This window comes from Acipenser ruthenus, unplaced genomic scaffold, assembly GCF_902713425.1.
Source record: "Acipenser ruthenus unplaced genomic scaffold, fAciRut3.2 maternal haplotype, whole genome shotgun sequence".
NCBI classification, from domain to species: domain Eukaryota; kingdom Metazoa; phylum Chordata; class Actinopteri; order Acipenseriformes; family Acipenseridae; genus Acipenser; species Acipenser ruthenus.
In genome coordinates this window covers 33,892-49,858 of record NW_026707716.1, presented here as the reverse complement: position 1 = coordinate 49,858, position 15,967 = coordinate 33,892, and the positions used below count along the sequence as shown (strand labels likewise).

At 48.8% G+C, this 15,967-nt stretch overlaps 1 protein-coding gene across 2 annotated transcripts; it reads right to left on the bottom strand.

The window, feature by feature from the left end:
• Nucleotides 1-28: 28 nt before the first annotated feature.
• Nucleotides 29-15,967, bottom strand: LOC117404443 (voltage-gated potassium channel subunit beta-3-like). 2 transcript variants are annotated; one of them, XM_059019287.1, is made up of 14 exons: nucleotides 15,514-15,967; nucleotides 9,625-9,668; nucleotides 9,397-9,434; nucleotides 8,829-8,908; nucleotides 8,033-8,077; nucleotides 7,004-7,048; nucleotides 6,310-6,353; nucleotides 4,892-4,978; nucleotides 4,504-4,589; nucleotides 3,636-3,756; nucleotides 3,090-3,184; nucleotides 2,507-2,627; nucleotides 1,898-1,986; nucleotides 29-1,704 (listed from the first exon to the last, which is right to left on the bottom strand). In XM_059019287.1, the coding sequence occupies exons 1-14, from the start codon at nucleotides 15,816-15,818 to the stop codon at nucleotides 1,615-1,617; spliced, it is 1,290 nt and encodes a 429-aa protein (XP_058875270.1). In that variant the 5' UTR covers nucleotides 15,819-15,967; the 3' UTR covers nucleotides 29-1,614. The 2 variants fall into 2 exon arrangements, with proteins under 2 accessions (XP_058875270.1, XP_058875271.1); XM_059019288.1 differs by lacking the exon at nucleotides 15,514-15,967 and adding an exon at nucleotides 11,387-12,165.

The window sequence follows — 15,967 nt, the reverse complement described above, 5'->3', positions numbered from 1 at the left end:
AAATAAATCAAGGTTAGTGCAAGGGAAACATTTTCAGAGTTGTATTTTTATTTGTTAAATTAGATATTTTAAACATTCGCATTGCAATAAATACAGTGTATATATTATTTACAAACAAGCAAACACAAACACACAGATAATCCACATTTCATTTTCCCCTCCCAGAGTCACTTCTGTTGCTGCTGGTTTTGCGCTGTACTGAACACCGCATAGCTCTCTCTTTCTTTAAAGGGGAAGTCATTTAGAATAGCTGTCTTTAAAGGGAAAGTCATTTAGAATAGCTGTCTTAAAGGGGAAGTCATTTAGAATAGCTGTCTTTAAAGGGAAAGTCATTTAGAATAGCTGTCTTAAAGGGGAAGTCATTTAGAATAGCTGTCTTAAAGGGGAAGTAATTCAGAATAGCTGTCTTAAAGGGGAAGTCATTTAGAATAGCTGTCTTAAAGGGGAAGTCATTTAGAATAGTTCTCTTGCTTTAAAGGGGAAGTCATTTAGACTAGCTCTCTTCAGAGCAAATTAGGAGTGTGTGTGTGTGCGGATTCACGCATACTCGTAGCCGCCTTTAAGATGCGCCGCGTTTAAATCAATCAAACAAACCCATTCGTCAGCGCACAGATTTCAAAAAGCGAGAAAAGCCGTCCTTCCCTCGCCTTTACAATCCGAGACGTCCTCTCATCCGGGGCGCCGGCATGAAAAAGCACTTCAGGAAAATTCGCTTCCGATCGGCTTTAAAAAAATAAAGGAGTTAACCTTCCTGGATGTTGGTACTCTGATTGTAAAGCTGAGGGAAGGACGGCTTTTCTGGTTCATGAAATCGACCCAGTTCAGGTGCGCTAGTCGCTATATAAACACACAGCAAGCTAATGGAAGACTGGAGGATTCATTAATGCAGCTTGTCTCTCCACAGAGAGAGAAACACACCACACACACATTATATATAGATATATATATATATAGATTGCATTCCTATATAAATAATGTCCCAGTGCATGCTGGGCAGTTTACTGTATATAGAGTCAGCTGGCCTCGGCTGCCGTTTCACCTTCCAAGCCAGCAGAGCCAATCACCAGCCACTAGTTGCAAATCCAGTCCCGCCCACTCTGAATAGTCTAATCACAGTGCTGAGTTTTGAAATGTTATATTTTTTCACAGTATTCCCTTATTCTTCCAGACTGACTTTGACTGTCCCTAGGGGTGGGGGTGCTGGGGGGGTGCTGGGGGGGGGGGGGGCATGCCTCCTTCCCATCGGCCGGCCGTGACCACGCCTGCTCTTAAGGGGCTGGAGCCTAGAAGCTGATTGGTTTAAAATGAGACAGCCCTGGTAGGTGCTGGAGATATACAGCCGGTCCTGTGGAAGAGAAGGACTGATGCTGTTCAGGAGGAGAAAGAGCGTCTCCCGTCCGTCGAAAAGGATGCGAGGAAGAAGAGGATTGAAAGAAGGCTGCTGCAGATTGTATTCATCATCATTATTATTATTATTATTATTATTATTATTATAGAAGCGATATGTTGTAAAGACATGCATAGATGAAAGCAGAGAGGAAATCTATCTCTCTCTCTCTCTCTCTCTCTCTCTCTCCTCTCTCTCTCTCTCTCTCTCTCTCTCTCTCTCTCTCCTCACGCCCGCGGTTCCTTCTTGGCGTGAGGCTTGTTCCCCAGAATGCTGTCGATTTCGCTCACAGTTTGGGGGTTCATGTGGCCCAAGACCTGAAGAGAGAAGAGAGTCTGCATTAGCCCAGCATTCTGCTTCTGTAAAAGGCATTTTGGAGTTCACCCCCCTAGTCTCTGTAAGTCACTTTGGATAAAAGCGTCTGCTGAATGACTCATTAATAATAATAATAATAATAATAATAATAATAATAATAATAATAATGATGATGACAGGTTCTCTCACTCCTACCCGTATGGACGCCAGGTTTTCGACAAGCTGCTCCACGCTGGAGACCCCGAGGAGCACGGCGCTGACCCCTTCACTGCGCAGGCACCACGCTGGGGGGGCGAGGGGGGGGGGGCACAGGAAACACAGCGTGTTACAACAGGGCAGAGAAACCATCGCTATCTACAGCTACAGACAAACCATTTGAATCAGCTACAAATTCAGGACTGAGACACAATAAAAAATAAAGACATAAATAAATAAATATGATGTTAAATAAAATATTTAAAATGATGTAAATAAAAAATAAAAACTACCAAATGGCATCGCTTTATATATATATAAAGTCATCATAAGTAACACAGTGCAGTGTTTCATGTTAGATTTCAGAATGCCATTTTTTAAAATTTTTCTGTTAAGTATCTGGAGATAACTGCAAAGCGCTGGTGTGGAATTCACTATGTTAACAAGGCAACATTATTCCAGCAGGTTGCATTCCACTGTATGAAGGAATAATAGAGATTTCATGATTAAACCGACAGCAATATATATATATATATATATATATATATATATATATATATATATATATATATATATATATATATATATATAAGCAGTGGTACAATTTACCAATGGCTAGCTGGGTGATGGTGCAGTTCATTCTATCAGCCAGCAGGTGGAGCTCTTTTATTTTCGATTGCTGTCGTTGGCCTTCCTCACTCCCCAGCTTCTCTTTCAGCCACTGGTACCCCTAGAGAGAGAGGGGGAGGGAGAGAGGGGGAGAGAGGGAGAAGGAGAGAGAGGAAGAGGGGTGGAGGGGGAGAGGTAGAGAGGGGGAGAGGGACAGGGGAAGGGGGTCAGGACACACAGACATGTACTGCTGGTTTGTGTTCCCTGTTTCGTCCACCTATTCAGACCCCCTCACTCGCTCCCTCGCTCGCTAGATATCTTTGTCAGGCCCAGAACAGATCAAATCCCCCCTCAGGGTCGGGTTAATTCCTGTCCCGCCCCCAGTTCAAAAATGCATTTCCAGTTCCTTTTTAAAATCCCCATCCTCTTTGAAGGACAGTGCTTGCCTGTGCTTCACCGTGCTTTCACTGTGCTTGACTACACTTTGCAATGCTTCCACTGCGAGAAGCTTTTCTAAAGGGGAGTCCGACCGACCCGGCTGTCTGACGGACTGGCAGAGAGAAAAGGGGGCGGGCTCTCCTACCTTCATCGCAGCTCTGGAAGAGTCAGGAACCCTCTCGCAGTACTTCCCCGTGATGAGACCCGACGCCAGGGGGGACCAGGTCATCGTGCCCACCCCTGACAGACACACAGACAGACAGACAGACAGGCACAGACAGACAGGCACACAGACACACAGACAGACAGACAGACAGACAGACAGACAGACAGACAGACAGACAGGCACAGACAGACAGACAGGCACACAGACAGACAGACAGGCACACAGACACACAGACAGAGACAGTTTTTATGATTATTCATTTTCAATGGAAGCACAGAAAACACTAGCCTTTAAGAAGAGTTTTAAAAAAATCGTCAGGTATTAAATTAAGCCAGTCCGATTGGAAGTGACTCTGCAGCAGCAGCAGCAGTTGTTGATGATGCAGAGTTCACCCCCCTAGTCTCTGTGAGTCACTTTGGATAAAAGCGTCTGCTATATGACTAATCATTAATAATTATAATTGCAGTGGGTTCCGAGCTGCACGTTGCCTCGTGGCCCCTGAGCCCGGGCGGGCCCCTGACTCACCGATCTTGTGGAAGAGTTCGGGGAGCTGCACCTCCACCTTGTCCCGCTGGAACAGGTTGTACTCGGCCTGCTCGCAGATCGGAGGGATCAGATTGAACTGCCGCGCCACGGAGTACGCCTCCTAGTGGCGGGAGGAGAGAAATACACCCAGTCAGCAACTGACAGCAGCATTGAGAGACCTGAATACACACAGGAATAGGGCAGCACGTGTGCGTGTGTGTGTGTGTGTGTGTGTGTCAGTGTGTGTGTGTGTATGTGTGTGTGTGTGTGTGTGTGTGCGTGCGTGTGTCTGTGAGGCGTGCGTGCGTGCGTGCGTGCGTGTGTGCGTGCGTGTGTCTGTGAGGCGTGCGTGCGTGTGTGCGTGTGTCTGTGAGGTGTGCGTGCGTGCGTGCGTGTGTGCATGCGTGTGTCTGTGAGGCGTGCGTGCGTGCGTGTGTGCGTGTGTGTGTCTGTGAGGCGTGCGTGCGGGTCAGAAAGGATAGAATGTACACTTTTTCTGTATGTGCACATAAGGTTTAAAATTATTTTTAAAAAAATGTTTCATCATTTAAATATTTTGCGTACACCCAAGAAAAAAACTCATATATATATTTCTACACAGCTGAAGGGATTTGTCTGAAATGCCGTGAATTTTTTTAAAATTAAATAATTAACATTTTTTGTGTTGATCCTTAAATATTTTGTGTGTGTGTGTGTGTGTGTGTGTGTGTACTCCGCAGCGACACCTTCTTTCAAAGCAATGCATTCTGCTCCACGCAGTCCTGCTGTGAGACAGGTCAGACGCACCAGCATGCATTGCGAGTTGAAAAGCCCGAGCAGTCCCGAGCTGTCCCAGGGTAGCGGGACTCCCCTGGCAGTCTCTCCTCACCATGATTTCCATTGCACTCCAGCGGGACGTGCCCCAGTACATTGCCATCCCATGATCGATAACGAACGTCATGGCGCGGACCACCTCTGCAACACAGAGACACAGGCACAGGACTTTACACTGTGAGCCAGCCCTGCCACACACACACACACACACACAGGACTTTACACTGTGAGCCAGCCCTGCCACACACACACACACACACACACAGGACTTTACACTGTGAGCCAGCCCTGCCACACACACACACACACACACACACAGGACTTTACACTGTGAGCCAGCCCTGCCACACAGAGACACACACAGGACTTTACACTGTGAGCCAGCCCTGCCATTATTGACATTTTAAAACAGTTTGTGTGAACTCTGTCTAGCCCGGTTTTACCTTCCATGGGGCAGTTGGTGTCCGTCTTGTTTGCGAACACGATGTCCACATAGTCCAGCTGCAGCCTGTCCAGGGAGCCCTTCAGACCTGAACACAAGAGGGCAGCGTTAACACCGGGGCAGGAGCAGAGAGAGAGTCACTCTGAAGGAGGAGATGTCTGGAGAGAGAGAGTCACACTGAAGGAGGAGATGTCTGGAGAGTCACATTGAAGGAGGAGATGTCTGGAGAGAGAGTCACATTGAAGGAGGAGATGTCTGGAGAGAGAGTCACATTGAAGGAGGAGATGTCTGGAGAGAGAGTCACATTGAAGGAGATGTCTGGAGAGAGAGAGTCACATTGAAGGAGGAGATGTCTGGAGAGAGAGTCACATTGAAGGAGATGTCTGGAGAGAGAGAGAGTCACACTGAAGGAGGAGATGTCTGGAGAGAGAGAGAGTCACACTGAAGGAGGAGATGTCTGGAGAGAGAGAGTCACACTGAAGGAGATGTCTGGAGAGAGAGTCACATTGAAGGAGATGTCTGGAGAGAGAGAGAGTCACACTGAAGGAGATGTCTGGAGAGAGAGTCACATTGAAGGAGATGTCTGGAGAGAGAGAGAGTCACACTGAAGGAGGTGTCTGGAGAGAGAGTCACACTGAAGGAGATGTCTGGAGAGAGAGAGAGTCACACTGAAGGAGGAGATGTCTGGAGAGAGAGAGAGTCACACTGAAGGAGATGTCTGGAGAGAGAGTCACATTGAAGGAGATGTCTGGAGAGAGAGAGAGTCACACTGAAGGAGATGTCTGGAGAGAGAGTCACATTGAAGGAGATGTCTGGAGAGAGAGTCACATTGAAGGAGATGTCTGGAGAGAGAGAGAGTCACACTGAAGGAGATGTCTGGAGAGAGAGTCACATTGAAGGAGATGTCTGGAGAGAGAGAGAGTCACACTGAAGGAGGTGTCTGGAGAGAGAGTCACATTGAAGGAGATGTCTGTGGAGAGAGAGTCACACTGAAGGAGGAGATGTCTGGAGAGAGAGAGAGTCACACTGAAGGAGGAGATGTCTGGAGAGAGAGAGAGTCACACTGAAGGAGATGTCTGGAGAGAGAGTCACATTGAAGGAGATGTCTGGAGAGAGAGAGAGTCACACTGAAGGAGATGTCTGGAGAGAGAGTCACATTGAAGGAGATGTCTGGAGAGAGAGTCACATTGAAGGAGATGTCTGGAGAGAGAGAGAGTCACACTGAAGGAGATGTCTGGAGAGAGAGTCACATTGAAGGAGATGTCTGGAGAGAGAGAGAGTCACACTGAAGGAGATGTCTGGAGAGAGAGTCACACTGAAGGAGATGTCTGGAGAGAGAGAGAGTCACACTGAAGGAGATGTCTGGAGAGAGAGAGAGTCACACTGAAGGAGATGTCTGGAGAGAGAGTCACACTGTACCTTCGATGATGTGCTTCCTGGACAGCCCTCTCTCAGTCTCAGCCCTGAAAGACAAGGCAGGTCACACCACACACCCCTGAAAAACACACCCCACACCCCTGAAAAACACACCCCACACCCCTGAAAAACACACCCCTGAAAAACACACCACACACCCCTGAAAAACACACCCCACACCCCTGAAAAACACACCCCACACCCCTGAAAAACACACCCCTGAAAAACACACCCCACACCCCTGAAAAACACACCCCACACCCCTGAAAAACACACCCCTGAAAAACACACCCCACACCCCTGAAAAACACACCCCACACCCCTGAAAAACACACCCCTGAAAAACACACCCCACACCCCTGAAAAACACACCCCTGAAAAACACACCCCACACCCCTGAAAAACACACCCCTGAAAAACACACCCCACACCCCTGTGGTCTGTGATGCTCAGACCCTGTGGTCAGTGATGCTCTGGTCAGTGATGCTCAGACCCTGTGGTCAGTGATGCTCGGACCCTGTGGTCAGTGATGCTCGGACCCTGTGGTCAGTGATGCTCGGACCCTGTGGTCAGTGATGCTCAGACCCTGTGGTCAGTGATGCTCGGACCCTGTGGTCAGTGATGCTCGGACCCTGTGGTCAGTGATGGTCGGACCCTGTGGTCAGTGATGGTCGGACCCTGTGTTTTTTTTACTCACTGTCCTCCCCAGTAAATCTTGGTGGTGATGACAAAACTGGATCTCCTGAGCAGAGGAGATAAACAGAGACCTCAATTACAAACAGAGCCAGGCAGGTCTGCTCTCTATACACGTCACTGTGGAGACAACTCACTGTAACCCTAACCTGCTGTAACCTAGTTCATATTGGATTCTAGTAGTGTTATTATTATACATAGCATCCTAGTTCATATTGGATTCTAGCAGTGTTATTATTATACATAGCATCCTAGTTCATATTGGATTCTAGTAGTGTTATTATTATACACAGCATCCTAGTTCATATTGGATTCTAGTAGTGTTATTATTATACACAGCATCCTAGTTCATATTGTATTCTAGTAGTGTTATTATTATACACAGCATCCTAGTTCATATTGGATTCTAGTAGTGTTATTATTATACAGAGCATCCTAGTTCATATTGGATTCTAGTAGTGTTATTATTATACAGAGCATCCTAGTTCATATTGGATTCTAGTAGTGTTATTATTATACATAGCATCCTAGTTCATATTGTATTCTAGTAGTGTTATTATTATACATAGCATCCTAGTTCATATTGGATTCTAGTAGTGTTATTATTATACAGAGCATCCTAGTTCATATTGGATTCTAGTAGTGTTATTATTATACATAGCATCCTAGTTCATATTGTATTCTAGTAGTGTTATTATTATACAGAGCATCCTAGTTCATATTGGATTCTAGTAGTGTTATTATTATACATAGCATCCTAGTTCATATTGTATTCTAGTAGTGTTATTATTATACATAGCATCCTAGTTCATATTGGATTCTAGTAGTGTTATTATTATACATAGCATCCTAGTTCATATTGGATTCTAGTAGTGTTATTATTTGCACTGGCTGTAAACTACACTGTGTTTCAATATGAAGCTTGCATTGTAACCCTGTGCTGCCCTGGAACACCTGCGTGAGTCGCCTGGGATAAAGGGGTCTGCCAAATAAATAATAATAATAATAATAATAATAATAATAATAATTTTACCTCCATCCTTTTTTCTTAAGTATGTTTCCCAGGGTAGTTTCCGCTCTGTGAAAAAAAAAAAAAAAAAAAAGCTTCAGTATTCAACAACTCAGTTGAGATTTAAATAAAGGCGTCTTGTCTGGGTTGAGATTTAAATAAAGGCGTCTTGTCTGGGTTGTTTGTTAGGAGCGCTTCCACAGAGACGCGGCTGTCCGAAGATCCCTCTGTTCTCACTCAGCGCTGCGCTTTTCAACCGGTATCTTTAATCCAAGGTCATTCCCCTCTTACACCAGCAGATGGCAGCATAAACTAACTACTATATATATATTATTATTATTTAACTCTGTGCAGAGTTCGAAAAGTACTTGCCCTGCCATAACTTTGTAAAAAAAATGCACAATACATTAAATATAGTGAAAAACAAGGCATAACACATCATGCAGTGAGATACAAGGCATAACACATTTAATACAAGGCTAGGATGTGAAAACTCTAGAACATTGTGGAGGCGTGGATAGTCCTATAGAATCATGAGCATTAAGATACAGTTAAAAAAAACAAAAACTATCAAAAGGCACATCAGCTAATAACAGACACGAGACTTAGAGAGCGTGGAAAGCGAGAGAGAACAGGCGGGTCCCGAGCGCGGATCTGAAGCGAGCGACGAAGCTGGGAGAGAGTCACGCTGCGTTTCTCAGTGCTGATTGAGAGACCCGACTGGCTCAGCAGGGATCAGTTCTTACAGGAGAGTGGAACAGTCCGGGGTATAGCACTGGAAACACGAATTACACTACAGGTAGAAGGGGAGGCGACTCACCTCCCTGACGCGTAGACTTCGGCCGTGTCGAAGAGATTCACTCCGCTCTCGTACGCCAGCGTCACCAGACTCTCCGCGGTCTGAAGAGCGACAAGGGGAGGGGTTAATTCTGATGACCTGCCAATCACACAACCTTGATCCAGACAGGCAGACAGACAGCAGCATGGGGTGTGGCGTGTGTAGGGGTGTGTGGCTTGTTTAGGGGGTGTGGCTTGTGTAGGGGTGTGGTTTGTGTAGGGGGTGTGGTGTGTGTAGGGGTGTGTGGCTTGTTTAGGGGGTGTGGCTTGTGTAGGGGTGTGGTTTGTGTAGGGGGTGTGGTGTGTGTAGGGGGTGTGGCTTGTGTAGGGGTGTGTGGCTTGTGTAGGGGGTGTGGTGTGTGTAGGGGGTGTGGTGTGTGTAGGGGGTGTGGTGTGTGCAGGGGGTGTGGCGTGTGCAGGGGGTGTGGCTAGTGCAGGGGGTGTGGCGTGTGTAGGGGGTGTGGCATTGCTGTGTAACTATGAAGAGTTCAAAGCTGCACAGTGGACTGCCTGGCTGTATTTTCTCGCAGCTCAGCCCAGTCGCTGCTCACCTCATCGGTGATCTGCGATCCAAACGTGACCCATGTTCCTGAAATAGAGGGATCCGTATTAATCAATGCATTCACACAGAGAAAACAGGCATGGGCTTATCAAACAGTCTGTCCGTCTATCTGACGATGTCTCTCTGTGTCTCTATCGGCATTGTAAAGCACAGAGAGGTCTGGTTATTTCTGGTGGGAAACTTTTCTAACAACGTTCCTAGTGATTGAATGACTCACCTAAACCCACACAGGAGACCCGGAGCCCAGACTTCCCCAGGTTTCTGAAACCGAGAGAGAGAGAGAGAGAGAGAGAGAGAGAGAGGAGAGAGGTTAAACTGCAACCGGTTACAAGACCCAAGAAGAGCACAAGCCAACGACATCCTCCTTCCCGTCTCGTTCCAACACTTTTCAGATGTTCTGCTATTTTTCTTTGAAGTGGATTCGCTTTGCTGAGTGAGGCTGGTTTGAGCGTCGCTGAGACAGTCAGCATCCAGCCCAGCTTCCACCCTTCATCACCGCAGGCAGGCTGCATCATTTCAAAAGGGCATTTTTCTAGATTTCTCCCCATGCAGTACAGAACGAGGAGAGCGCTGGATACCCGATGCCCTCGAGACCTCAAATCAGCAACAGCACAGACACAAAAATCAACGCCGCGGAGAAGCGCCTCTCCATCGACACTGTGAAGCGCCTGTCAGCCGTGCGTCGCTTTACACAACAATGCTGACAACACGGGCTTTGAATGAATCAGCTGTCAGCAAGCACAGCACACTGCAATGGGAAAGCTTCCATGTCTCACAGTGGAGGCACATTTACTGTCATTTAACAACTTTCCAATGCTCCTTCTCTGTGGTTTTACTCTGTGTTAACCATAGTTTGCCATTGTTTAGCTTTAAAGAAGCATAGGGAAGCATTGCAAAGCACAGAGAGGTGTGGTAAAGCATAGGAAAGCATTGTAAAGCACAGAGAGGTCTGGTAAAGCATAGGGAAGCATTGTAAAGCACAGAGAGGTCTGGTAAAGCATAGGAAAGCATTGTAAAGCACAGAGAGGTCTGGTAAAGCATAGGGAAGCATTGTAAAGCACAGAGAGGTCTGGTAAAGCATAGGGAAGCATTGTAAAGCACAGAGAGGTCTGGTAAAGCATAGGGAAGCATTGTAAAGCACAGAGAGGTCTGGTAAAGCATAGGGAAGCATTGTAAAGCACAGAGAGGTACAGTGAAACAGTTACAAAAGAACTGTTGCAGAACGATGTCACTGCAGGTTATGTATAAAAAGGCTTGCTTACAGATCCTTTGCTAGACCACAGCAATGAAGAGATCTCTGAATATGCACAGTCAATACCTCTTCTCATATTGCTTGCTGTTATTGAAGCGTTCAAACACATCAGTATTAAACTGACTAATTATTGCATTGAGAGAATCGCTCTGTGTTAATCGCACAATATAATTAACGAGTCATTCAGCAGATGCTTTTCTCCAAAGCAACAGAGACTAGGGGGGTGAACTCTGCATCATCAACTGCTGCTGCTGCTGCTGCTGCAGAGTCACTTCCAATAGGAGCTCGCTGGTTTTTACGTCTCATCTGAAAAGACTCACACCAGCAGGATGTTGTGTTTTTTTTTTCAAGCGTTTCTATGCAGGTTGAGTTGAGGGATGTGTTGTGATGTCAGCGAGTCTAGCTGTGCATTGCGAGCCGTCACGGCAGAATACATAGCCTTTGTGAGGAGGGCATCGCTATCAATGTGTAATAGGAGGTGGAGGGGGGGGGGGGGGGGGGGAGCAGTCAGTCTTGTCCACTTGACTAGGCTCTGGTATTGACAGAAAAAAAACACATAAATAAATACAAAACAAAATGTTGCACGAGCTGGTCACCTCTTATTCATGGGTGTCTGGTGTCCGAGATAGCGCGGCTCCATTAACATCATTCAAATAGATGGGGGGGGGGGGGAGGGGGGGGTGGCTGGACAGTTCACATCATATATATGAACTGAAAGCATGCTCACCTGTATTTCATTCCCGTGCTGCGCCCGGTCGTCTCTTTCAAGAAAATCGGCAGGTGGGCTAGGCTATGGTACCCGTTTCGAGTCGGCACGGCCACCGACACCGCCGTCCGCCCTTTGACTTGCGGGTGATGGTAATGCCCGCTCCCGTTGCCCAGTTGCCCGCCACTGGGGCAACTGCCCCCCGCCGCCGCGGAAGAGGACGAACGCACCCCGCATAACCGATCATCGCTGAGCCGGCTCTTCAGGTTGTGCTCCGTGCAAGCCATGGAGACCTGCATCGTGGCGCTGTGTGTGTGAGAGAGAGAGACTGCGGACCGAATCGAGGGGCTTAGCAGACACGCCAGCGAGCGCAGCGGCGGTAACCGTGTGTGTTTCTTTGAGTAGATGTGTCTGTATCTGCATTGAGGTACATATATATTAAATTAAACGCGTCGTGCGCTTTGCTTGGCTCGCCCGTCCTCCTCAGTCCTCGGCTCAGCCCGGTTGGATTGGATTGGCTGGCAGCGTTGATGAGATGTGTGGGTTTTTTTTCGCTACTGTTGCTGCAGTCGCTTAAAAAAAAATCAACAGCCGATGTTGACAGTTCTATTAGAAATCACACATAAAACAGACAGACAATACATAATATATATAAAAGGAAGCCCCGTTGATTTTGTTTTTCTCTAATTGTTCCGCTTGTTCAAAACGCCGTTGTTGCATTAGAAAGATGAATGAACCCGTCCTTGTGTCTCCGGCGCACGCAAGCCCCCGTTATACGCGAGTGCTGTGGTGTCTCGGTGCTGTGTGATACGCACACGCACACGCACACGCACAAACATACACTGCTGTCTACAGTCTAGCGCGGATTAGCATTCACGACGCTCCCTGTGTCATCAATATATTACTCTCTCTCTCTCTCTCTCTCTCTCTCTGCCTCTTTTCTCTTTCTTTACAAAAGACAGCAGCATAAATTAACCCCTTCCGTGCCACACGATGGGACGGAAGGAGAGAGCGAGAGAGAGAGAGAGAGAGGGGTGTGTGTGTGTGTGTGTGTGTGTGTGTTCATGCAAACCCTGGACTGTTTTTCGAAAGGCATTGTTGTATTATTTCCAACACTGGACCGCCCCCTGGTGGCCACACTAAGCTACAGCAGCCGTCTTCCTCGTCCGGTGTTGTTCTGCAGCGCTGAACTGCCCCCTGCACGCCACGCTGACACTGTGTGTGAATTACAGCGGGCTTCTCTGGTTTCCTTTCCGTACAGAGTCTATATACTGCGGTGCGTGCGCAACACGTGGCGTGAAACGAGTAAATACTGCAGGCATGCGCACTGAAGCGTCCAAAATGCTACCCTGTGCTGTTTGATGCGTCGGGGGGAAAAAAGCGTTAGATAGCGAACAGCCGCTTACTTACATGGAAACGATCTATCCCTAGGTGATACGAAGTGCGGTGGAAAGCAGTTACACGTGCGAGTGATATTAAGCGGAGTGAGACCTAACCAAAGCGATCATCATCATCATCATCATCATCATCATCAATTGGTAAGCCTGCCTATGAAGCCGGTTTGACCGTAGCTGCAGACAGCAGCTGGTTTGACTGTGATTAAGATGCAGTCTGGGAGCGAGGCAGCGCTCAGGGAAGATGTCTTGCGTCATGTGACTTGTCAGTGACTGATTCACAGAGACAGGAAAGCCACGGCGCTGCCCTGCACCCACGGGCTCCGTACTCCTCTAGAAGAGACAGACACCGCGATCCAGCGCTCTACAAGCGACAGCTGTGACCCCAAACGAGAAAACACTGCAGCCCAGCACTCTAACCACTGAGCTCCTCAACCCCGCTGCCTTCCACACTGCAGCCCAGCACCCTAACCACTGAGCTCCTCAACCCCGCTGCCTTCCACACTGCAGCCCAGCACCCTAACCACTGAGCTCCTCAACCCTGCTGCCTTCCACACTGCAGCCCAGCACCCTAACCACTGAGCTCCTCAACCCCGCTGCCTTCCACACTGCAGCCCAGCGCTGTCTTTATCTAACCACTGAGCTCCTCGAACCCGCTGCCTTCCACACTGCAGCCCAGCACCCTAACCACTGAGCTCCTCGAACCCACTGCCTTCCACACTGCAGCCCAGCGCTGTCTTTATCTAACCACTGAGCTCCTCAAACCCGCTGCCTTCCACACTGCAGCCCAGCACCCTAACCACTGAGCTCCTCAAACCCGCTGCCTTCCACACTGCAGCCCAGCGCACAGCAAGACCTTGTCCAGCCCGGATCCTGCCCACTTTCAAAGCCCAGCGCGGTGCAGCAGTACAGTGAGCCCCTCTCCCCAGGTCGGGCAGACCCCGACAGTCTCTCCCCTCTCCCCGGTACCTGTGCGCTATGCCGCTGTGGAGGGACGGGGGGAGGCAGTGCTGCCTCAGAAACTCCTCCAGGCTCTTCTTCTGGCTGGGCAGGGCGGGGCAGCGAGGAGGTGGGGAGGCTCGCTGCTCCGGCGCGGGCTGACTCGACGTCCTCCGCTTGGCTCCCAAACTGCCGCCCCCCGCCCCCCTCGCCCGTCTCTGGGGGCTCCCGAACAGATCGCTGCAGTTCTTCTTGGAGTACATCAGCTCTCCTGAGCGCTACACCCCTTGCCTTCGTTGACCTGAGCGCTCCTGTAGAAGTCCTGATCTCTCTGTACAGCTAAGCAACGCTTAGCCCTCCGCAGCTCTCCTCGCCCCTTCTCAGTCTCCCTCGCTCTCCTCCGCGCTCTGTGGATCCCGTGCGTCTCCGAACAGCTTCTCTGAGCTCCTGTCGGAACCTCAGTTGCAGTCCTTATGAAAGTCTTGTCTTTAGTGTCGCCCTGGATAAGGGCGTCTGCTAAGAAATAAATAATAATAATAATAATAATAGTGTCTTTTTTTTTTTTGCTATGGAGAGTCTCTGAGTTTGTGCCTCTCGGTCCGGTGAACCAGCCTCGTTATAAAGCGCCTGGCGGGCTGTCTGTCCGCCCACCGCTCTCCTGTCAACACTGCGCTGAAACGTCGCTTTTGGCTAAAAAAGCGACACATTCCCTGTGCTTTAAATAGCTGTCCGTGTTTGCGAGGCAGATGTGGGGTTCAAGGCTAAATCTTGTATTGTTGCTACGGATCTAGCATCCTGTATCCAGTGGTCACCGCTGGGACAATGCGCGCACTGCCATTCGCTGAGATTGGAAAGAACACAAGCACAGCGCCAGATCTGAGGCTGGGGACCAGTTTGGTCTATCGTGAAAGGCGCTATATAAAAATAAGGATCGATTGGTCGATTGGTTGGAGAATGAGGGGAGGGGAGAGGTGGGGGAGGAGATAGGGAGGAGGGAGGGGAGGGGAGGGGAGGGGAGGGGGGAGGAGATAGGGAGGAGGGAGGGGAGGGGGGAGGAGATAGGGAGGAGGGAGGGGAGGGGAGGGGAGGGGGGAGGGGAGGGGAGGGGGGAGGAGATAGGGAGGAGGGAGGGGAGGGGAGGGGAGGGGAGGGGGAAGGAGATAGGGAGGAGGGAGGGGAGGGGAGGGGAGGGGAGGGGAGGGGAGGGGGGAGGGGAGGGGAGGGGAGGGGAGGGGGGAGGGGCTTGACCTCAAATGATGTTGAAAGATAATAACAATCTGCAGGTGTAGGAGCCCGCGTGCGGTCCTGAACCCTCACGCGCAACCTCTCAGCTCAAGCATACTTACAGTCAATAGCCAAAGTCCTCCTTTTAAATTAGTGTTTGGTTTTTTTTGCAATGGTTTTTGAATGGTTCTAAATGCAACTACACACATACTGTTTATTTATGTATTACTATTTTTTATTTATTTTTAATATCAGGAGCCGCAATCCGTGCAGATAACTCTGTTTACAGAATGCATGCGTTTACGCTTAACCGTGCCTCTCTGGGCTTCGCAATGCTCAACTATTCTGAATGGTGCAACACAGCCTAATGCGATAGTCTTCTGTTCAGTGAGTTGCTGAGTTCTGTACACCTGTGTACTTAAAATTAAATGATATACATATTCTCTCTCTCTCTCTCTCTCTCTCTCTCTCTCTCTCTCTCTCTCTCTCTCTCTCTCTCTCCTTATAAAAAAACTGGGAAAACGTGCGTGTATTGCCAGTAAAACTAACGCAAGCTTCATGCAAAGTGTCGGATATCAGTCGTCGTGTTACCTGTACGGCATGCCCGTGCGCTCCGCAACACCCTCGGTCGGGGAGACCCCACACTCCCGCAGATAGCGCTCCGTCCGCCGCTTGTCCATCAGCTTCCGGGCCGCTTCCAGAATCTGGCTGGTCAGCTCGCCTTTGCTCCCCGAGTCGCGGGTCTTGCTGGTGCCGGTTTTGAGCAGCGTGGCGGGGGCTGGTTTGGGTCGTTTGTTGTTGGATATTCCGTACAGTTCCTCCACGCTGAATTTACCTCCCTTTCCCCCGCCTCCGCCCCCGCCTCCGCCTCCGCCGCGGGAAGCACCGGCGAACATTTCGGGGAGGGGTGGTCGCGTTTAGGTGTTGAGGTGTTTTTTTGCTTCGAGTTCTTGTGGGTTTGAGTTGGTTTTTTTTTTGTCAAGTTTCGTGATAAGATGTGAGGATGATTCTGTAAATGCTAAAAAAAAAAAAAAAAAAAAAAAAA

What these genes read in the sequence shown, in the direction of transcription:
- LOC117404443 (XM_059019287.1), bottom strand. Translation starts at nt 15,818, where the DNA reads ATGTTCGCCGGTGCTTCCCGCGGCGGAGGCGGAGGCGGGGGCGGAGGC. An exon ending in GAAGTCTACGCGTCAGGGAG is followed by an intron (nt 8,078 to 8,828) that starts GTGAGTCGCCTC and finishes TTTTTTTCACAG; the next exon opens with AGCGGAAACTACCCTGGGAA. An exon ending in CAGGAAGCACATCATCGAAG is followed by an intron (nt 4,979 to 6,309) that starts GTACAGTGTGAC and finishes TCTTGTGTTCAG; the next exon opens with GTCTGAAGGGCTCCCTGGAC.